General features: G+C 28.4%; 1 protein-coding gene across 1 annotated transcript; it reads right to left on the bottom strand.

Annotated features, from left to right (window-relative positions):
• Positions 1-10,374: 10,374 nt before the first annotated feature.
• Positions 10,375-13,194, bottom strand: LOC132939460 (uncharacterized). The gene is made up of 3 exons (XM_061006633.1): positions 12,868-13,194; positions 11,566-11,711; positions 10,375-10,438 (listed from the first exon to the last, which is right to left on the bottom strand). Exons 1-3 carry the CDS (start codon positions 13,192-13,194, stop codon positions 10,375-10,377), a joined length of 537 nt encoding a protein of 178 aa, XP_060862616.1.
• Positions 13,195-26,021: the final 12,827 nt, after the last annotated feature.

Raw genomic sequence — 26,021 nt, 5'->3', positions numbered from 1 at the left:
AAATTACTTATTAAAAGTAATTGTCATTACTTGGAAATAATTCTAAAGAAATTACTTAACGTGTTACAAACAAATTATAGCGTTATTTTCGTTATGCCACTGCCAAATACTGATAATAAATTGATAAACAAATTTATTTAACTACCTACCTTTTTAATAACTGTGTATTAAATACCTAAGTACCTATATTTTATCTATTACTATTTAAAAAATGTTAAAAACGCATTTAATATGTTGTTGATATACAATAATACAATATGTGTGTGTTTATGATTTATAACTTTTGTGAAAATAATTGTGTGTACTTTATGTTGCATTAAATATACCTTTTCAGCTACTCATTTCAATTTTATTCATTTCTGTGAAAATACCTCTTAAAAATCACAAAAAATTATAAATAATATAGTTGGTTTTATTATAATTAATAACCTGGCACTAATTTTGAGCTTGTAAACAGTGATTAATATCACTTGAAAAAACCGTAGTTCGCTTATAAATTCACGCCCCTGAAGACTCGGTACTAAAATATAGGTGCCTACTGCTACCTATTGCGTTGAAAAAAATAGTCATTGTGTGCTATGACATGACATAATAATACATCAGCAAAGCTGTATTCACTTTTTTTTTTAATTTTATTGAAATGTTTAGCTTATTTAAGTAATTTCATTAATTACTGTAAAATTCGATAATTCAAAATGTTGTCTCAAGAAATTTGCTTAGGTTTAATTCTATTCTCATAATTTAACAGGTTTAATTGAACATATGATTTAATATAATTTAACATAATCTTAGTTTTATATTTTGGTATTTTTAGATTTTAGAATAAAGACTATAGCCACAAAACTATGGTTTTCACTGATAAAATCAATGGCATTTCCAATTTTGTTGTCATAATTTTTTAATCTTAAAATTACTAAACTTTTTTAAATATTAAAATATGTATTAAATTAATCTTAAGTAATAAAAATAAAAATAAAAGGTGTACTAGTGGGTACCAATATGCTGTACACTGTGTACAGTGTACAATAGTTGTTGAGTATATCATAGAAATGTATGCGTTAGTTTTGAATTCAATGATAAATCATTGCATACAAAAAACCATTGGTTTTTCATTTTAAATATCTTTTTTTTTTTTAAGACTATACTATTACATGTAAAAACAATATACCAATATAAATGTATATAGCTCCAGTAGGTAACAGAAAAAATATTAAATGTATACAACATTATTATGAACTATAACTGATCTAGTTTCAATGCACTCATACAGGTGCGCAACGTCATTGCGTTTCGCCCCTACTCATAGGCGTGCGCAGACTTTGTCCGCAGGGGGGGGGCCTTAAAAATGTCAGAACCAAAGATTCTTGTACTAATGACTACCGTAAAAAGGGAGACTTCAGACATGTGGGGTGAATTCAGACAATACCATATTTTTTTAGTTATCTTATAATTTTAGAATACACGTTTAATAAAAGTTGAAAACTAATACTCTACGTTAATATCTATTATAACCTTCATAGAAAATAATATTTATTGATGACATAATGGTGTCATAGTACATGTTATGGAGGTAAATACAAAATATTATATTTTTGTATTTTTAAATTACATAACTACATTGTAGCACAACAGAAAATACGGCCAAACCCCCCCCCCCCCACCCGTGCGCACGCCTATGCCCCACTATGACGTAGTTACTGTTCAAATCTTGATATGCAACAGACGTCGTCTGGCAACGTTCCACAGGCTACAGCCGTACATCCCCAAGGCCAGAGGAGTTTGAAAAAAATAAAGTTTCGAGCAATTACCTCTAAGCTAATAATACGTTTGCAACTTAAAGTTACAAGTATCATCTACGTTGCAAAGGTACTGATCATCCCCTGTAAATTTCCTGTCTGGTGGTGTAATGGCGAAATTGCAATGAAAATGCTAGAGGTACTGATTTTCCTTGTTTTTACAGTTGGTCCACAAATGTATTACATTAATTATAAGGGTGTTAATTTAAAATCTGGTGGTGCCGTGGTGGTAATCACCCACAAACCACCCTCCACATTGCCTACTTTGTTTACAGGGGTGGTTACTTATCCCCGCATTTTTTATCAGTTTTACCAAAATAATATTCCACATAGACACCACTGTACAGTGTGTAAGTATAAGAGAGCGGAGACCGAATTACAGGCACATCCAATACGTCATCATCGATCTTTGGAATTTCTTCAGATAAGATAGGTATAAGGTACATAGCTGGTAGGAAAGTAGCTATTACACAGTATGATTTATACAATAATATAAAATCACCAAGGGGAGCGTTACTGCGTTAGATCGCGCTTTCATCCTGTTCCGACAAAAAAGCCCTCACTGGTGACCGGCACATTGCCACATAGGTATTATATAAACCGAGATCGGACCGAATACGAGCACTGCGGACGCAAAGCAGTAGTCGGTGACGCATCATATAGCCTCTCCACCCCTGTTAGTTGGATTTAGGGTGTCAACTTGCGTCGAGGGGTAGTTTCAGGGCCCACTCTACAATCTACCAAGCGTGCCCATCAATCAGAACCTAGGGGGTGAAAATATCATAAAAAAATAAACTAACAAAATAGCTTTTAGTAAATAACAGAAAATAGATACCTGTACAACATAGATAAATGATGTATCTATGTAATATGTCATGTAATATATAGTTCATCAGTGAAAATAGTTGATTATCTACAATCATAAAAATAACTATCATTTGACATTTGACTGGACATGTCACCCCCTCGCAACCCTTAATGGGCGCCCTTGTTATCTACGCCAACTAACAGCTCAAATCTTCGCCGGTGCCAAAATTTTGATTGACCTTAATAATACTTCAAATTTTATATTAATTAAAATTCGAAGGACAGATAGAGACAACAATGTTTCTCCAACTGTCCTCCAAATACCACCAGGTAGATCTAAATAAAAGCTATAGTAACGTTATTATTATTATGTTTTATTGTTGTTGTTGTTGTTGTTGTTGCTTTTGTTGTTATAGTTGATTACGTATTAGAAACGTATTTCTATAGTAAAAAATATGTTATTCTTACGGTGTTATTATCGGTTTAAAATCCACGTACTTATTGCAAAATATACAAACCATATTTTATAATTATACCTTTATCGTTAAATATTGAAATAAAATCACGAAATTACGTCAATTGTTCATCAATAATTCCAACAGAAATCAACCGCAATTTTACCGAATGACAATTTATCGCAAATTGATCGTAATTCGCCTATGTTTTATTTGAATTAGTAAATATATTTCGTTGTTCACTTGTTTGAGTAGATTGCAACTATAAATATATTGTCTTATTACTAATTTGTTATTTTTGAAATTTCTACATGCTATAAGTCAAAAATAAGATCTATTGAAAATAAAATTTTGAAATTTCAGATACTTATATTGTAATAAAGAAAGGTAGCATTTGCCATTTGATACTTTGATACGTACTTGCTGCCCCCCCCCTCAATCCATACATGTCTCCTAAATCCCGGTAATATTATGGCCCTCGTTTCCAGTAGTTCTTAGTCTATGGTCTGGGGACTGGGATATTAGGATATGTGCAGAGGTGTATTGGAATGGTTGCGGGAATATACTGCAGCGTATGCTCATAACATTTCAAATTAAACACTCAACACAGTTTAATCATAAAAGTTACCAAAAAGTAATGTATATGTTACTGTGAATGTCCGCAATTGGTGAATGCTGACAGTTACCTGGTGAGTGTCAACATACACCTAATGAATTGGTGAATGTTGAAAAACTAAAATAATACAGACATTTACTAGTGGATGTTGACATTTACGTTAGGATTTTGGACAATGTTGACATACACAACAAGATTTTGGTTAATGTTGACATAGATACGTATTCGCACATATATTATTATTAAAGTACTATACATATAGTTAATAGTTGAATGTATTTTATGTCATAAAGTAGAAACAACATAATATCTTTAATTAAATCAAAAAAAATATTATTATTACTATTATTATTAAACAATATTATACAATATTATATTTGTATAATTATTAGGTATTTAAATTATGATTATTTTATAATATTACTTATTACAGCATGACAAACTGTCATGACATTGTGTACTACATAAAATGCCAACATTTCTACATTTACACTTTTTTGTAGTACACTTTGTTTTACAGTTACATCTTGTATATCCTTGCCTACCAATCAATGAATTTGATGTAGAAGCCTCCCTTAAAGAAATTTGTACATCCCTTTGTACATCAGTGATTGATATTAAATTTTCTTTACACACTGAAAACTGGTTTCTGGTGTATAATCGATTTATAACTCCGTTTTTGGTAGCTAATTTATAAAAATCATTATCTACTATATCTAATACTACAGCTAAAATATTTTGGGGATCCATTTTACTACGATCAACATCTGGAACTCGAATACGGACAGTTTCTCCAACATAAGCCGGCTGAAACTTTTGTTTTGAAGTTAAATAATATCGGCATTACCAACATTCACCAATATCGTTGCATAAATGTCGACATTCACTAGTGTATGTTTACTAAGGTCACAAATTTAATCAATAAGTCGACATTCACCAATGAAATTAGTGTATGTTGGCATTAACCGGTGACTGTCAGCATTCACCAATTGCGGTCTTTCACAGTAACATATACAAGATATAACATAAAAGCCTGACCTTATAATCAAATGTACAATTGGCTAATTTGGATTGCACACCCAAATATGTAATTTATTTAATAAAATGTATACCCATTAGTAGTCCAGGGGGTTAACAAGAAGAATATATTCAGAACAGAAAAGGATGGATGTCATTCAACATTCAGCTAATTGTAGGACCTGATATGGAATTTTTTGATGTTGTGGCCAGATGGCCTGGATCTGTGCATGATTGAAGAAATTTTCAAAATATAGAGCATTAGAATTAATAGAAAAACGGGTAAATGTATGTATATGTAATAACGTTATGATAAAAATAAAATATATAGAATAAAACTATTATATAAAACTACAGTTTCAATATTTGATACAACTTTTGTAGGCTCTGGTAAAATTTAAGTGTATTGCTGATGGTGGTTATGCACAAACACAGTTTGTAGGTATACACTCCACATCAAATCAAATTACAAATGCACAAAAAAAATATAACTATTCTTATATCAGAACAAGGAATGTGGTTGAGCAAGTAAATGGTATATAGAGGAGTCGATTTTGTTGTCTTTGTAGCAAATTTGGAACTGCCACTACAACATCGAGTAACATAATATTAGTCTGTGTTATATTACGTAATATTTGTATCAATTATAAAATAGACATGCATTTGGATCAAGAAGAACTACAGTTTCAACTTGAAGCTGTTGATACTGAAGTAATGAACGGTGGTGGAAATAATGGTTTTAATATAAAACAAACTCATTTATAACTAGACATTTTATGTAATAAATAAAGAAATAAAAAATAAAAAATATAATACTTTTTATAACTACAAATGAGATCATACCTTTTTTGATCATGACACAACAAAATTCAAAATCATTTTAAAAATCTTCAGTACATAATATTATAATATTAATAAGAAATGAGTAATACTGATATTAAAAAAAAAGTTAAACATTTAATCAAAAAGTAATAGTATTTTATATTATTAATAAGTAATGAGTAATACTGATATTTAAAAACAAAGTTAAACATTTATGCAAACAAATACTGTCATTTATATTATTAATAAGTAATGAGTAATACTGATATTTAAAAATAAGTTAAACATTTATACAAAAAGTAACAGTCTTCTATATTATTAATAACTAATAAGTAATAAGAAATCCGGATATTTAAAAACAAGTTACAGTCGTTGCCAGATAAATTGAGACGGTGGCGGCGCGATAACGGAAAACCAGTGGTTCTCCGTATTTGAATATTATTACCAAAAATACATCAAAAAATCAAAAATTGTCACAAAAATTATTTTCTCATATTATTATGCCTACTTATTGTAAAAAATTGTAAACAAAAAATTATTATACCTAATTTATACTAAAAAACTTACTTCGCACAACACTGACAAATTTGTAGGTCCCATTGGTCCCAGCGACAATTTTGAAGCCAAATTTTTCGTTTTGAAACTTCTTTTGGAAACCGAAATAAACAAAATAAATACCTTTTCTACGGGAATTTTTACAGTATACTATCGTACATCCACCCATTCTGATTTAATGTTTGCTGTGTTTTTCTGTTACAACTTAATTGTTATTTATTAAACCATTGTGGCATTTGAATATTAAGACTTTTATCAAATGAAACACTAGTATTTACAATCAATGATTTTACTTAGTTAATTTTGATAAGAGTAGTTTAGATAACTTTAAAAATGGCGGGTGATCATAATATCTGCTTCTTTAGTGCCTTAGTTTCAGTTTACCAATTTTTCGCATTGTTTTTATATTATTTTTTCTCATTTTTCCTATTTTATTTTTCAACTTTATCTATACTTTCGAATGTTTGGTTTTTTTTTATTCGCTTGATTTTAGTACGATTGTGTTAGGATTTTGTATTAATTGAATGTATAATTTATTAATCTGCTTAAGGTTGAATCAAGTAAAAACGACAAACTTGGTATAACTTTGATGCTTCAGAGTTAAATAAACTAACAGAATAACTAGTGTTTAAATAGATCACCTGTGACCTGCTGAAAACATTTAAATTGGATAATAGTAGATATATTAACTTTTAAATAATTATATTATAATATATTAATATGTATAATATTTTGTATATTATTCTTGTTTTTTTTTTTAATGACGCATTATTTGAGAACTAAGGACTAACAAAGGTATATTTTTTGAATATTATGTGGCGGATATATAATATATTATTTATTATTTACCAATACATCCCTGGGCATTTTTAGATAGTTTTCGACCGTGGGGACAAAATTTGTCATTTAATTTATCATTTAATGATATTGGAATATATGTAGCAGGAACTTATGATGTGATCGTGATGCCTGGCGGACTGCCGCCGTCAACACTCAACACCGACTGGCTCCGACCAAAGAGAAAAACGATGAATGAGTAGCGGCTAACATCTACACCCCTGGTACTCTGGACCTAAATATTATTTGTTACCTCAGACTTGTTGTAGTTACACAGACTAGCGTTACCGCTGATAATACCAACACACCTACACTGTATTAGTGAACTGCGTTACCTTCTAATCACATCAGAAGTTCGAGACCACAGACGCTAATAGTAGGAGGGGAGGCTTTAGGGGCTAAGTTTTTAAGCTGTTAAATATTAAATAATTTAATAAATATTATAAATTTGAATTTAAGTTTGGGTTAGGTTAGGTTAGAAGTTTGGGTTTATTTTAATTATTGATGAATATTACTAATACAGTACTATTGTTGCCTATTATTATATTATATAATATTATATATTTTCTCTAAATACGAGCCTGGTAGTGGGCCACGAAATATTCATTTTTCCGGTCTGGACGGTATCCCAATCCCTTTCAGTAGTGTTACGGAAGGTATTTCATATTTCATCGATCGTCAGTTTTCAGGTAAAAAAAAAATGTGTAATAGGCGCAAAAAAATATTATCCGTACCAATGCACCATTCACTGACTGTGTATCGTATATTATTGTATGGAATATTACAATTATAACCTAACCTTTCAGAAAAGATGCTATACTTGATACTTTTGAGCAAGTTTAGAGCGAGAAAAAGTGTTTACAGAATAAAAAAGAAATAAACATCATTGTAAAACAGATCAGAATCTAAAATTCTTAGTACTTACTACTATTCAAAATAACAGGATGAAAATGAGATTTTAATTTGTTTAATAAATAGTGGAAGAATAATAGGTAACTGTTCAACATAATATTATAGTTTTATTTTTACAAACAAAACAGTTTATTTTTATGATACAAAATTACAATATAAGATAAATGTTACTAAAAACTTTAGGCCCTACTATTGGAAATTTCATATTTTATACATAGGTATAAGCTTAGGATAAATGAAACTGGTGGTCTATGCGTAGTTTTTACAGACATACGGTGACATGCTTACCGACAGCCACCGCGCTATGATGACGATTCTGTTGCATGGGACCCTGATAACCGTATATCGTTTTATGGACAATGCGATATAAAACTGTGTTTTTATTACTTTTTATATTATTTGAAATCACGATTTAGTCATTATTTTAAGTATAATATATATTTTATCTATTCTGTGGTATAACATTTCCGTACCATGGACCTAGTTAACCAGTTGACGTTATATCACGATTAGGTATAAGCTAGTATAAAAAATGTTATATATTATATGTTTTTTTTTTTTTTTTTAGGTTGAGTTTTTGACAACTGAGGTCATTAGCCTGTAGAACTGTGGGGGGGGGGGGGGGGTACTGTAGGTTTTTGAACACGTGTGTGTTTGTTTTGGTAGAACTTTTAAGTGGGGTGGGCCCGGATGGGGAATGGCATTCTTTCTCCGGACACCGTGACGGGGTTTTAACGACTCCGCCGTTTTAATATCAATTCCGCCAGATTTTTATTTATGTTCCGCCGAGTATCGATTCCGCCGGTGATTTATTTACGTTGATTCCGCCGACTGTTTATTAAACAATAATATTGACGTATCATATTATACAGGATTTTTTTTTATCAATTTCAGGTTATAGGGTAAACTTCGTTTGCCGTAATAGTATAAAGTAAGTTTTATTTAAATAAAAATATTTCAAAAAACAATTCAAATATTTTCGTCCATAACGGATAATATTTATTAAAATAATTTAACTCAAATATCTAGTGATTATTATTTTTACAAAATTAAGTAAAATCGTCATATTTTTATTAAATAGAGTTATATAATATAATATTCAAAATAATTAAAATATATAAGTATTGCATATAAAAAAAAAATTAAAGTAATACAAATATATAATGTGGTCAATTTTTAAAATAGTTTGAATAGCCAGTTTTATATAAGAGAGAATTTATTGATTTTTGTATTTAAATCATCGTCAAAATCGTTCGCTGTATTATGGTAAAATAAAAAATTAAGCAATAAAAATATATACAAAGTGTTCATTTTTTTATACAAAAATATAATATAATATATATTTTGTTATTTGGAAAACAATTTAACGAAATTATGTAACAAGATATAAACAAAGTACTTAACGTATTTAAAGTAACGTTCTACTTTTTAAGTTACAAAATACTAGGTACCCAGGGCACCTAGCTAAAATTGTCAAATACAACTATACAATAAATTAAAATACGATTAAATAAATGTTTTGAGTAGTTAGCTAAAATCGGTAATTGTAAGATTTGAACGCAACTAGCCCAAATATTTAATGTTATAAGGGGAAGGTGGCCAGGTGGGGCTTAATTCACTCAATACATCTTGTGACAATGTAACCCGATGGATTTTGCCCACATATTATCCCTCTTCGTTGTTAATCGTATATGGCAGCGCTATCTAACTATAGGAAATTGACTAGCTATGAGGGCCACACGCACGTGTAAGAGTTAGTAAAAAATGATATGGCGTCGGTAGATGGCGCTAAAGATATCGAATTAATTTAAATCAAATAATAATACCGGTCAATGCTGTTAGCTGCGTTAGGTTAGTTTGTTTAGGTTTAGTTGCGTAAAGTGATGTTTAAAAATATTAAACTTACATAGACACGATTATTTTTTATATGTGTTTAACTGTTACGTTTAAACTGTGTTAAAAATATTTGTTGTTTACATTGAACAGAGTTTAAGACACGGGAAATTCTATGAAATAATTTATAATTATTAGTTAGTATCGGGCAATGCCGTGCAGGATCAGCTATTTTCATTAATATAAATATCTTCTGTATAAAATCAAGGGCCGTATCGATAACGGGAATCGCCGAATTCACAGTTTTTGTCCGATTTTCATAAAATGTTCGTCAATAGATTCAGCAAGATCCGTAGTGTAAAAGTGTAATAAGCTATTTTTAATTACTTACTTTTTACTTTTTAACACATAAAATATGTTGAATACAATTGACGCACGAACAACTATAATTTAAATTTTTTTATGATTGGATATAAATATTAAAATATATAACTGTAGATCCGTATTTTATATTTCGTCAAAACAACCCTAAATAAATCTGTTAAAAATCTGCCCAGTTTACATTCAACGGAGTGTAAGGAGGTGTAAATCCACGGACATTTAATTTTTCATGGTCAACGCCGTGTAGGATCTGCTTGTATATGTAACAATACGCACGTAATATATCATAATATATAGTTACATATTTTATTGTTCTGTTTGATTGTTTTCATCAACATTATGTTCAGGTTTTATGTAAATTGTCACTAAGGTTTGATACAACAGAATTCGTTATGGAAGCATCAGATCTATAACAAATATAGACAGGCGTATGTAATTTGAGTATTGAGTGGAAATTAGCATAAAATAGTATATTATATATATATATATATATATATACAGTCGAATCCGCTTAAACTTGACTAAATTGGAGACCAAAGCATTTGGGTCCATTACCAATATGAGTCAATAAGACGAAATTCCAAAGAATAAAATGATTTATAGTATTATGTTTAATGATTTAAGATATTATATTATTTTGTAATAATAAATCCATCATTGTGTCACGGTGGCTACAAATCTATACGTCAGTAATCAGTATATGTATCTGATAATATTATAGGTAGGTAATATACTAATATGTGTAGACTATATGCGCCTTAATTATACTGATATTATGCTATAGGAATATTAATTATTAAGATTTAAGATATCGATAATGGTCATAATAATATTCAATACGATTATCATACAAATTGGCTTTTGTGAACACTGAACAGTGCAACATTATCAGACATCGAACCAAACTGTCCAACACATTTGCTGGTAACTTGTTGGAAACCGTTTAAAATTTTTTGGAATTTATTTTCATAAAGGGGCCAAGTTAGTGAAATTTGCAACAAATTTGTCAGATGAGTTGGAATTTTGGATTGACATCTGTTAATGTTGTCCAACCAAGCTAGTTCAAATCAGTTATAGAAATTGAAAATGTTCGGGTGATGTGTATACTTTTATTATTGGGTTACTAGTCATACTTATATTACATTTAATTTCCGTATTGGTATATGCCATAAGGTATATGTATATTATATTGCAACTAGGGAACAGAATTTTTGAAATTTTGCTTATCATGGTCTATATTGTTTCGATAATAAACTATTAGGTATTTTGCAACTTTTAATAATAAAATATTTTAATTATTTTAAACAATTCAGAATTGTAAATATGCTTATAAAATATAAAAAGATTTTAAACCTCACGTTATCTGGAAAATTTGACTTACGATAAAAAGAGTGCATGCTATTTTTCAATCATCACACACATACCTACAGCTCACTGTATAATATACGTTCACCAAACTCACAAGCTTTTAAAGTGTGTCACATTCACGTACCTATTTAATATTTACTAAAATCAAGAATAATTTATTTCTTACCGTTTCCTAGAAGGCGGTGCATCCGGTGAATTTAGTTCCGGTTCCATGGGCCGGTGACTAAATGGTTTGGCGAGCGTTTTCATGTAATTACGATTTACTAGGCCGATATCTAATGAAGGCACTTGATTCATGTACAACGTCACCACCTAAACAAATATTCACACTCAACATTAAATCAAGAAGTTTTTAGTCATAAACTTTTACATAAAAGTTCTACAAATATATTTTTTGCGTTAATATGAAATTTTTGTGCTAGACGCGTAAATTGTTAGAGGCAGCTAGTCGTAAGACAATATAATATTATGTAATGTCTACGATTGAAATTGTACCTATTGTTATATTTATTATATTATAATAAATATAATATGCGCCTCTTAAAATATTACCTAAAAGGTATGATTATCTATAAAACAATTTTTTTTTAACATTAACGATTAACCTAATAACCTCACGTTCTCACTATTAACTCACTCTGTAAATATCTGTGTTTTTGAAAAATAAATTTATACGTTAAATTACATCCCGAAAATTGTACTGGTTAGGTTAGGTTAGATTAACATTCACCGGTGAAATTTTATCAGTGCATTTATAGACAACAATAAAAATACACTAGTGTATATTTACTGTATTTTATTACATCGGCGATGTTACAATAATATTATGCCTTGAACGAGTAAGTATAAGTAATAGACCACAGACATAATATTTACTATTATTCCTATTTCCTACCATATATCATGCATTCATTCATTTTTAAATTGTGTATAAAAAAAGTGGCCATGTTTCAATTTTTGAATTTTTAGTTCAAAAAAGACATTTTTAATAGCAACTTTAATGCTGGAATTTATTTTATAAGCTATTTATTTGTCGTTAATGCTGAATAAATTCCTAATTGTATACCTAGGATGGAATATGGCTTGATTGAGCCCCAAAATCAACAGATAGTAAATTATTTTAACTAATACTTGTATATTTTTCCTTACTCTAGATTTTTACTAATTGTTGATTAAATATTATGTAAATTATTAGGTAATTTTAAACATTTTTAAAACAATTAAAACTTCAAATTGTTTTGACCCATGATATTGAGGTATTTTTAGTCTCCATATAGGTCATGAGTACATTTTTGAGGGTTGAAAAAAATTTTGATTTCCCTTAATAAATGTATTATTTATATACGAAAACTAAAAAAACTTAGTTTAATTTATGCCTAACTAACCCCCCCTCCCCACTCCAATTTAATAATCCTGGCTACGCCACTGGATTTTAATGCGTTCACTTTTATTGAAGTAGGTAACTGACTTTTTTGAAATCGGTTGTTGTGAGGTTCTCAATGACTGCATACACATTATTCACGCTTTTGTAAAGTAACCAGTCAAAGAACACATCATACGAGATGTTGTCGTCTAGCGGCATTATCATACCAAACTGCGGTAGCACGTAGTACAGGCGATGTGTTCGGTTTTTCAGTATTTCCGAGCGGGCAAATAAGAGTTTGCCCAATGATCTTATATGAGGAAGGCCGTTTAAGTTTATTTGTTGTTTATAGTGCACGTGCACAAGGTCTATATCCGAGAAGTGTTCGAGTACTGTCAGATTCAGAAATCCCAATTCCCTCGTGTGTTCCATTGCGTATAATATATTATCATGAATTGAGACCTATTGTATGACTGTTTGTATAGTATGTTGAAATTAAAAGTCGTTCGATTAATTAAATACTTATTACGGGTAACAGTGCCAATTCAACAAAATTACAGCTAATACGTATCCACGTAAACGGTATATTTACATGATGTGTTGCGATGATTCATTGTGTTAAAATTGGGTTTTTCAAAACACACGTTTGAGTATAATCTGGTTGAATGGTGATTACTAATTAGTAATTACATTGTGGTTTCATGAACTATGGCTCATATGGGCATTGATAAATATTTTTTATTCATTAATGATAACAAATAAGGTCTAATTTTGTATAATATTGTCTAGTACCTACATGATTTAGTTCAAATGTTCAACAATAGCAATTATTATAGTGTTATTGTATTGTTAAACTTGTCATAAAACAAAACTTATCCTTTTGAGTACGCATGCAAGTTTATTATCGTAATACCGTCGTTATCATAAAATATGTCACTTAATGATTTATCGTGTGCCTTCCTAAGTTTGCTAATATAGTTACCAGTTATTTCTTCCATTATGTAATTTTAGTTTCTGAGCGGAGCGATGAATTTATTGACATTATACGATGATGTGTGTTTTTTAGATTCTGAGCGAAGCGATGAATGTATTGATTTTACAATGATGTGTGTTTTTTTTTTTTATTATTTTTATTTTATTTTTTTTTTTGTGTCTGCCATCACCTTTTAGGACAGTAAAAGTGCTTGGATTTTCTTCAATAGTAACTTTTCTGATAGGAAAGTGAATCTAGTTGGTACTTTGGGGGGTCAAAAATAAAAATTTCCCAGTAGTTTTCACAAGCGACGTGAAAGACAAAAGAAAAATTAAGGAAAAAACGGGAATTTTTACGCAAAATCTGTTTTTGAGAAAATAGATTTTGGTTTTTGGTGTAACTCTAAAACAAATGACCGTAGGGACATGACATTTTGACTGAATGTTGATATTAGCATTTTCTAAACGCCATAAAATTTACAAAATATTTTGACTCTTTTTGAGCTGTTTACGGACATTGTCAGTTATCAATTTTTTTAGTTTTTTTTTCTATAAATATCAATAAAATTTTATCGGTTGAGTAAAAAAGCTTGAAAATTTAATAGAAGGCTCCTAGGTTATTGTTTAAAAGGCAGATGAAAAAAATTAAAAATCCTTAGTCACAGTTTTTATTTATAAGCATTATTAAAGTTCAAATTTTGACAAAATACAGAAAAATCACGAAAATTAGCAAACTATTTAGAGTTGAGAATTCATAAAAATTTTTCTTTTTAAATCTAAGATTTGAAAATGTAATACAAGATTATCCATAAGTATGTCTACCTTTATCAAAAAAAAAATGTCTACAAGAAACTCAGTTTTCAATTTTTTTAGTTTTTTTTTCTATAAATATCAATAAAATTTTATTTGCTGGGTAAAAAAGCGTGAAAATTTAATATAAGGCTCCTGATATATCATTCTAATAGTAGTTAAAAAATATTAAAAATACATATGCACAATTTTTTTATATAAGCATTTAAAGTTCAAATTTTGAGAACATTTATCAAATTTATAATTTATTAATTATTTTGTGGTTAAAAATGTATAAAATGTTTAACTTTTATGGCTAAGGATTGAAAATTTAAAACAAGGCTCCACGTAAATAGGTTATATATAAATTACTTCATTCACAATAATATCATCAAATATACTTGGTAATATAGGCTGACTGACCGTTTTCGCTCAGAATCGTTTTTCTTATACAATGATATTATATCATTGAATTCAAATTTAACACCATCCATTACAGTGACCCACTTGTAACCTACTGTACAGCAGAGCGACATCCACTTATCCACCTTTTTTAATTTTAAATTTTACTGTACACCAGATTGACATCCACTTTCCCACCTTTTTTTAATTTAATTTTTTATATTATTTATATTATATTAATACATTTCATATTTAGTCATATTACCATCTCGTTGCAAATATTATTTTCACTATTTTGTTGACTAAAAATATTTGTGTATATAGTCGTCTATAAAACTACCTAATGTAAGAGACAGGCGTATATGAATACATATTTACACATCGCTGACCGGCAGTCCATTTATATGACGTAAATACAGCATAAAACGTTTCCAAACTGAAATAATTATCAAACAATAACCACAAGGGTTCAACAATTTAAAAACATGCTTTATCTAAAACAATTAAATTTAATTGTTGATTCTTCTGAGATAGTACAGTAAATAAGAATAAATCTGATAGCTAGGAGCAATTTTTTTTTATTATTGTCGGTAAAAAATGCAATAGTTACCGACAAGGTTCCGCATAAGTTGTCAATAGTGAAATTTGTTGAGTGTAAGACAACATATATTTTTTAGTTACAGTTATGAATTTTGTTACAGTATTAACTTCAGACAATCATAGACAATTATTGTGGAATTACGCTCAACTTAAGAAGATTCCTTATAAATTTATCTACCTTTCAAAAAAAAAGTTCAATGGAAAGTTATATTAATTTTTTATAAGGTTTGAATTTAAGAATTTAACGATATTAGATATTTGCCAGTAAATTCCAATCAATCAATGGTTGATATGTAGTTGTTATTCAAAAATGAATAGCCACAGAGGAAGGCCGTAAAATTCCGGAAAATAAATTGGCAGAACGTATAAATCCCGGAACATATTTACACGGACCGTATATCGCCGGAATCCAAAATCATTAAACCGTATTTGCCCGGAATGTATAATTCCGGAACGTATTTTTCCGGACCGTATGTATCCGGAATCAAATTCGTATTCATCCGGACCGTATATACCCGGAATCTAAAATTCGAAAACCGTATTTGCCCGGAACGTATTTACACGGACCGTAAGTGACCGGAATGTATTTATCAGGGACGTGTATTGCCGGAATCCGAAAGTTGAAAACTATATTTGTCCGGAACAGATATTTCCGGAATATAAAAATTTGGAAACCATATATCCCCGGAACGTATATGCCCGGGAATCAAATTTCGAAATCCATATTTTGACGGAACATATTATTCCGGACCGTATAAATTCGGTAGTTTTGTAAACTGCCTATCTTAAACCCCTTAAAAACGATGGTGAAACCCTCTTAATTGAATTTAGGGGGAAAATATGTGGGCAGATTCCTTGCTATGGACTCAATGTGATAAAGTGTATAACTGTATAACTGTATAAGACTACGGGTATAAAGATCCTTATTATCTATGTCTTCTATGATGAGACCAGTGAAGATAAGAACACAATTATTTACATATGAATTATTGAAAATAACCTCACCTTATTGTTTGCTGATATTTTAAGTGGTAACCGTCTAAAACCTGAACCATGGTTCCACTAATTAATAATTCGTTATTATAATTTAAAATTTTTGATTATTTGATTAAACGAATTTTGTATGATTTTTTTCGTTTATTTTTGAATTTTTTTAAATTCGTTACACCGACCATTTAAATAGAATCTCCATAAAGTTCTTAATCCACGAACTTTAGATTTCACCATTTGCCGTTCTCCTATGTGAGATTAATCTCATCTACTAACAAACGACCACAACATTGTTCTGAATAGAGTACATACCTAATATTATAATATACATCTGTCATTTACTAATTTACTGTACGTGTATACCTATTGTCCAGCGTTAGTATATTTCAAGACATGTCATATTATAGTATTATAACAAAATACATTTAATTATAATCATTTTTTGAGACGTATATAATATCATTAACTTTGATGATTGAAATTTAAAAACCATCAGTTATATAAACCAACAGTGGCGTCCACAGGCGGGGGCTAACGAGCTGAAGCCCCCCTCCCCCATTGACCATATTATTATTACTTTTTCAAAAAATATTTATCAAGTTTCAACTGTCAACTATAGTAAGAAATACGTAGATTTCATATATCTCTTACCAGAATGAATTTATTTTCGAAAAAATATTGTATTTGCATACCAATTTTCCTAAAATTATCTGTTATTTTTCGGTTCAAGTATGAACGACTTGTATGAAAGACTTTGTATTAAATTGTCTATATAGCATTAGCTCTACACATTTAATATTTTATAAGTTTTGTACAAATTAGCTGTGGTCTTGACGACATTTGAACTTTAAATGCTTATAAAAAATAACCATGATGTCTATGTATCGTTAATATTTTAGCTATAATAAAAACTTACGTATTACATTTTTAAGCTTTTTGACCGGATAAATAATTTTTTATTGACATTTATAGAAAAAAAAATTTTAGTTAACCAAATACAATAAAAGTCTGAGGTCTGAGGACGGAATAACCAAGTTGGTTACCAAACAGTTTTAATAAATTTTCATTTTATTTCTTCAATTATTTTAAAAAGCACTGAGCATTTTCAATTTCATCCTCCTAAAAGTACCAACTAGATCCAATTTGTATCCAAAAACATACGTCGGGTATCGAAGTTTATGATCTGAGCATTTTTTCTTCCAGAAAAGTTTAGAAGTTACAAACATTTTAAAATACCTCAAATAAACGTCTGAAATTATAAGACTGCACAAAATAATAATAAAATTGTAATTAATTTTCAAGCCCCCTCCCATTAAAAAATCCTGCATACGCCACTGTAAACAAATGTTCATGTTTAACACTCTTAAATATATTTATTATCGATGTGATGATATGAATAGGTAACTACTTCTAGGAAAACTATTGGCATAGAATGTTGTATGCTGCTGGCGTACTTACCAAATGTGAACAAAAGTATGTAAATAATATGTAATAGTTTAAGTTCGAAAATCATTTATTAGAGTATTAATTATACTATTATTATACTACAATTATAATATTATAATATAATGTTAAAGTGTTAATAATAATATTAAGACACAAGACTACACTTGCATTGAAATCTCGATAGAGAATGACAAACAAGAATACTTAAAAATATATTATTATAAATTTATAATTCTATAATTCGTTTATACTTATTGAAAGCGCGTCTAAAATAAATATAGAAAAATTATTTGAAAATAACATACAGAGTGATTAAAAATTTATGTTACAGACATTTTATGACATTATAATAAAAATAGAGAAAAATGTATAATACGAACGTCTTTTGATTTTAGAATCATCTAAGTACAATTTGATTGAAACAACATTTGATTGATATGAAATTATACATTTTTCTCATTTTGAATATTAATGTGATAAAATGTCTGTATCATAAATTTTGAATCACCCTGTATATATTCTATAGTAGGTATATTATACCTTCTATGGGTTTTATTCAATGCTTGTTTCAAAACAAAACAAAAATAGAATGGAAAAATAAATTGATCACTGACCACTATTTTGTATATTGCTATTTAAGTAGGTATTTTATTTCATTATTTGTATTTGTATTAACTATTAAGGTAGGTTGAATTCATTTTTGCCGAAAACATTGCATTTATAAGTATTAATAATGTTTAATTATTTTGATAATATGTATTATATATAGGTATGGATAGGTTCAAGGTATAAATAGCTAATACCTAAAAATTATTCTACTTGTTTTGAAAATTTCATTGCGTATACTAAAATTCTATACATTGCGTTAGGTTAGATCCCTACAAATCATGTTTTTGAGTTTAAAAAAATAATGACCATCGTATTCATAGTTCAAAAAAAGGTAGGTATCTACTACCTATATATTACTATGAGCAACCAAACCTCCTTTTACTTTTATGATTCAATACCTAGCTTATTTTTATTAGTAGTTCAATCTCCAGTGACAATCACAAACATTATAGTATAATAAAAACGGGCAGGTACGTTTATAGGGGAAGGAGAAGGGGTCAAGAGTAACTTTGTTAACATGGCTGACAAGATTTTTAGTCCATTTAGGGCAGCGGTTCAAAACCTTTTATAAGCGTGACCCTAAAATTTTAAATTAAACTCTTTGGCGACCAAAAAAAAAAAAAAATATCATAATTGCAAACTCAAAATTCATTTATTTATTATTATCATCAAATTGGTAAATATCTATATTTATTAAATGTATTGATTTATCTATCTATAATCTATATTCTATTCTGAAATACTTAAATACACTATAACTCGATCATTTTATAATTTTATTATTAGAATATTTCAGGAATTTTTTTTGAAAATAATAATATTAATAATATGTAAATTTATTGTAAAACGTATGTAATATTTCGCGACCCACCATAAAAACCTCGATTGGAAATCGCTGATTTAGGGGGTGGTAAATTTATATTGACATATTATTATTGTGTATTAATTGTATTAAATACAAATGTATTATATGTATTATGTTTCAATTATTATTATAACCTTTTGTTAAAAGCAATTATTACAGATCAAAAATATAGTTTTATTGTTTTCATCCATTAGTCGGTAAATAATATTAATAATAATTACAAAAAATATTTAAGGTCAATAATTGAAAATAATAATTATTATGAACCAAGATAGGATTTTTACGTTGGCATTATTGATAATAGAATCAGAAATAACAATTAGGTAAAGAAGATTTTGTTGAAATTATCACTTTACTTTCAAATCTCCAATCTAGCAGAAAGTTGATGAAAATATGAAATATTGAAATTAATGCAGTTTAGCTTTCAAGCGACTTTCGTGATTTTTTTTAACATTTTTTTCAAGTTTAGGTTATATACTTCAAAATCTTGTTGTTACGTTTAAAATACCAAATAATAGAATTTTCGAATTTTTTTTGTATATATAATATATGCGTATTTTTATCTTTCACATTTTGGTAGAATCAGAAATTACTTAACGTACTTACTTTTTACTTTAGTGTTAATAAATTAATTTAATAAAAAGAAAAATTCCCAGACGGGTGAGAATACGCAAACTCCTGGACTTCAAAAAGTTATAACTTTTAAATTAAGTCCGGCCGCAAAATTCTGATTAAAAAATATTCATAATCACTTGGGAGCTAAACTGCAATTATGCCACAAAATAGTAGTTATAGGTACCTCACATTTTAAGAAATAACTATTTTTTTTTTTTTTGGGGTGGGAGGGGCAAAATATGGTGCCCGACAACGGGAAAAGGACAAAGCTAAAAAAATTGAAGACGACTCACCGGCGTTTTTCAAGGGGTTAAATATAGGCAATATACAATACATTCCGGTTCCGGAAAAATACGGATTTTGGTTTTTGGATTCCGGTGATATACGGTCCGTGTAAATACGTCCCGGAATTATACGTGCCGTGAATATACTGTTTTCGAATTTTAGATTCCGGGCATATACGTTCCGGAAGAATACGGCTTTTACATTTTTGATTCCGGTGATATACGGTCCGGATAAATACGTTCCGTAGTTATACGGTCCGGGCATATACTTTCCGGATTATTATAGTCCTCCGCCACAGACACTTAACATTTTCACTAAATGTTAATACATTTTAAAATTTTCCATAAAAATATAAAATAATAAAACAACATTTTTAAAATGATTTGATACTTTGAGCAGTTTATATCCATAAAAAAATGTCGATTTTAATTAATTTGTATTTAATTATTGTTGATGAATAAGTTTTTGCTGGGTTAAAAAAGCTTTAAAAAATGAATGCATTGCAAAAGTATTAAAGATTTGCCGGCAAAATCTTTTTTAATAAGCATTTAAAGTTAAAATGTTGATAAAATTTATAAAAATTGCAAATTATTTTGTAGTTAAAAATGTATAAAATAATCAATTTTTTAATCAGAGATCTCTAAAAAATATATTCTCACAGTTTTTTTATACCTAGACATTTTAAGTTCAAAATTGAACCAAATTAGATATGTAAAGGAAAAATTACGATTTTTAGTTATTTTGTTGTAATTTAAAAATATTATTCGTGGGTACATAAAACTTTGAAAGTACCTAAAACAAATTAAATGTTTTCGACAAAATAAATTTAACATACTGCTGTTAGTATAAATCACTTTAATAGCAATAATATTGTAAAATATACTTTTAGTAATATAATAGGCAGACCGTTTTCGTACAGATTCGGTTTTCGTATACCTACAATGATTTTATATCAATGGATTCAAATAATTTATCACATCCATTACAATGGCCCATTCGTCAGACAGCCACTAGATGGCGCCATATTGACCGGTTTCCAAATAAATTGATACCTATTATTATGTTCCCTCCGCGGGCCCTGGCTATAATATAATTATCATAACCATAAGGACATTTAAAGTATGAATAAAATATTATATATTATATAGATACAACACAACACTGTTGTATATAATCGATATATTGTATACTTATCGAATTATAGTCGCACAAACTCATATATTTAATCGTCATTTACTAATCTAGTTTCCCAGATAAAACCCATGATAGATATAGTATTTTGCATTTGCTAGCTATATTAATAATAGTTGAATATAGGTAGTAGGTTGTAGGTACTATTATAGTCTATACGGAATACGTCTACGAGCTACTGTTATATAGTATTAGTATGTATATACAAATAGTAGGCACCTAAAAGTAAAATTAATAAATATCCAAACATTTTTTTTTTTAAAGTAAACATTTTTGATTCCGATTTTAAATAATACATAATAATATGAAAAGCTCGACATAGATTTTATGGATTTATTATTTATAAATGTTAGAGCATAAAAATGTATTTTACTGTGCTAAATATCTAGGTATAAATTCTGTTCTCAGTGGTACAATACAATACTTATAAATTATTATAGTACAATCAAAGGTAAAAAAAATAATTTTTTAGTAGCGGTGGTGCTATATTAGTACTAGCACTCCAGCGGAAATATTTAGGAATACATTTTGAGTGGGGCCCACCTAATTTTTTATATCATGCTTAAATAATAAGTATACAAACCACACAATTTAGCATGCAAAATCCAAATACATGCTAAATATTTGCCCTGAGAAAAATGTTAAATTCCAGTTTGCGGGGGACTGGGGTACACGCGTATACCTAATAGTGACGCTTGCGTGCGTAATTACGCAAATTATTATTCTTATCACCATTTGCATAGGTTCGGTCATTGATTTTTAATAATTAAAATAAGCCAAATAACCTAATCTATATAATATATTATATTATGTGCGCACTACGCATCAAAACTATATTCAAATTTAATTCGCTCGCACATGTTCGAATGTTTGATGTTCATTACATTAACTACTACTAATTACTATACATTTTCGATGGTCAATGCTTATAATATCTGTATAATTATAATATAATTTGTTATATAGTAGTTTAATATAAAACAATACATTATAAATGTATACAAAGTAATAGTTAGTGTACGCACTATGCATTCACATTTATATAGCAGGTGTTATTAGTTGTTTACCGCTCATAAACGAATAACTACGGAAGACCGAAGACGGTAGTGAAACGCGCGTATATAGGGATAAAATAAATTGTATTTTAATAAATCATCACTTCAGAGAACACATTATATAAAAAACCATAGGGACGGATGAGTGGTTTTTCGTGTTCAATGACGTTGTTATAATATTATTCCTGTAACCAGTTTAGTTGGTACCTACATTATGGTATACAACTACCTATATGAGTATTTTTTTCGGTCTAACACATAATATGTTGATATGCCGAGGAATTTACTTGGCCACACACACACTCACTCACTCACATGCACACGCACTCGCATGCGCGGGCACCCTCGCTCTCGGACAGTGTATTATCGTACTGTTGGAAGCAGTTCAAGGTCCGTGGTGCCGTCAAAGTCTCTAGTACAAGACTTAATATCCAAGTGGTTCCTAAAGTAATATCACACATCATTGTAAAATCAATATTATATTCATCACTCCATACGGAATCTAAAATATTATGTATTCTCAATATAAATTGCCTATATTATATTAATGGTCAGTCTTATAATTTTCTTTATAATATGAATAAAATCAATAACAAATTTAGTAGCCCGAATTAGCAGTCAGCGTATAATATACTAAAATAATATTTTCAAACATATTATATTAACCTTATATTTTGAAATGTTTAAATATAGGTTACTATTCATCCCGCATTTGGGGCAAAGGTAATTTATATATACCTACAAGTTTTTTGTTAAATTTTTGTTAAACTTCTCAACGTGATATAGGTACATTATAATATTACATTGCATGTTTTTTTTTTAATGTCAATGAAATTAGATATGGTTGAGTGTGATGAATTGAATGAACTGTTTCATTTTTTATAAAATGATTTATGTGATTCATATACTATTATATTATTAAAAAAGATCTATGCTGTTTAGTCTTAAGCTGTTTAGAATTAAATGAATAAATAATACCTGTATCGTATAGACCATCATAATGAGTATTTCTTATCTTATAACTACATTTTTTATGACAATGAAAAATATAATTTATATTTTAACAAGTACTTTTGAATGTGCACTTTTTTTTGGTGTTATTCAAATTTAAAGATTAATAAAAATAAAAAAAATAAATCCAGTAAGTGGGCCCCTGATTTGCATATAGGCCCTGGACTAATGCCTATAACTTCCTTGCGTAAATAAAGTCTTGTGTGCATGCCTGTGATTTCTAAAACCATCTATACAAATATTATATTATCATTAAATTTCAAATAAACTTCCACATTTTAACTTTTCAACACCCACGTTTAATATAATTTTTTACAGCAATTTGTGAAAACAAAATTTGAAACCACCAACCACTTTCAACGTTTCATTCCTTTCGGTTTTCATAACGTTAATTTTTATTAAATTGAGAAAAATACACACTGTAATAAACTGTAGAGCAACGTAAAAATACGCGCAAGAACTAAAATTAAATGCACATTATATGATCTATAGCAGCTAGTAATATTATATTAGTGAAAATGTTAATATTTACATTACATAATCAATCAAATACTTATCTTTAAATTGTACGATAAATCGACCGGAAATTGGAATATCCCAGGCCGTTATTTACGTATATTTTTTCTAAAAGTACAAGGACCGTAATTTTATTTACATAGTACATACGTATATACGAATATATATTATACCTACTTATATAATAGTTTTATTTTCTTATTTTTTTATAATACTATTTTATATGGAATTAAATACATTAATTCTCATTAATTTTAATAAGTAACTACATTTTATTGATTTAATGAAACAGAAAATCATTATATTTTAAATCAATAAGCCATTATAATGAGTTAGATAATATTAAGTACCTACATAATATAATACAACGACAAACAAAGAATAAAAATAATATTTCTTTTAATATGAAAGGTTAGGTTAAGACGTTAGGTTATAATAACTTGTATATTACAAACCAGTTTCTAATCTGCATATTCTACACTCATTAAAGAAAAGAAGTGTTTACACACATGACGTATGTACCCACGTTAACTACCTATGTGAAGTTAGTCGTATAAAAGCCTAATTACCATAACATAGACCATTATACGTTCAAAACAATCAATTTAAAGAAAAGAATATTATCCAGAATTCTATGTAGGATTTTTAAGATATTTAAATTTTTAAGCAAAATATGATCGTTTTAAAATAATATATAAAAAAAAGTATATAATTTAATGCTTTAGTAATATGCGAAGACTTGCAGTGGGTTACGAACCCAGGTTAACAAACATTAACAATTTAGAAATAATTTTAATATATAATAATACCAACTTCAATTAAGGCAATTTTAATTAAATAACTCACAATATTATAAGGTTAGGTGAGTTGCATTGACACATTTTTAAAAAAAAAAATGAATTCGTTCCTTTGTCGTTCTTATAGAAAATGAATAATTACCTTTTCCGTCCCAAACAGAGAAAAAAATAAGTTAAAAAAGGTGGGTAATTGGATGTCGCTCTGCTGTACAGTAGGTTACAAGTGGGTCAATATAATGGATGGAGTTAAATTTGAGTTCAATGATATAATATCATGGTATACAATATTTTTAGTTTTTTTTTTTCTATAAATATCAATAAAATTTTATTTGTTGGGTAAAAAAGCGTGAAAATTTAATGCAAGGCTCCTGGTATATTGTTACAATAGCAGTTGAAAAATATTAAAAATACATACGCACAAATTTTTTTTTATAAGCATTTAAAGTTCAAATTTTGACAAAATTTATCAATTTTCAAATTTAATAATTATTTTGTAGTTAAAAATTTATAAAATGTTCAACTTTTATAGCTAAAGATTGAAAATTTTAAACAAGGCTCCACGTAAATAGGTTAATATATATAAATTACTTAATTCATAATAATATCATCAATATTATACTATTGGTAATATCATAGGCTGACTGACCGTTTTCGCTCAGAATCGTTTTTCTTATACCATGATATTGTATCATTGAATTCAAATTTAACACCATCCATTATAGTGACCCACTTATAACCTACTGTACAGCAGAGCAACAACCACTTACCCACCTTTTATTTGTTTAAAACATGTTTTTTTAAAATTATTTTTTCAACTGTTTTAAACATGTAATTGATTTTTTTAAAAAATTATTTTTTTAATATCTATTTAATAAAATTTATAAAATTTATAAATTTTTATTTATATTGGAGTACAACTATAATTATTAATTATTGTTATGTTATTTATTGTTATGTAATTTTAATAATTCTATTTCTAATTTTTATATAGCTTATGCTTTACATTATGACTTGTTAAGTGTCAACTGTTATGACTGAACAGTAAACATTAAACAATAGATTTTTAACAATACAATATTTTATAATTCTGTTGTATAAGTTTGTGTTGTAATTTGT

Source organism: Metopolophium dirhodum, chromosome 1 (genome assembly GCF_019925205.1).
Source record: "Metopolophium dirhodum isolate CAU chromosome 1, ASM1992520v1, whole genome shotgun sequence".
NCBI classification, from domain to species: Eukaryota; Metazoa; Arthropoda; class Insecta; order Hemiptera; family Aphididae; genus Metopolophium; species Metopolophium dirhodum.
Note: the sequence above shows the minus strand (reverse complement) of the source record. Positions and strands in the feature narration are given on the sequence as shown.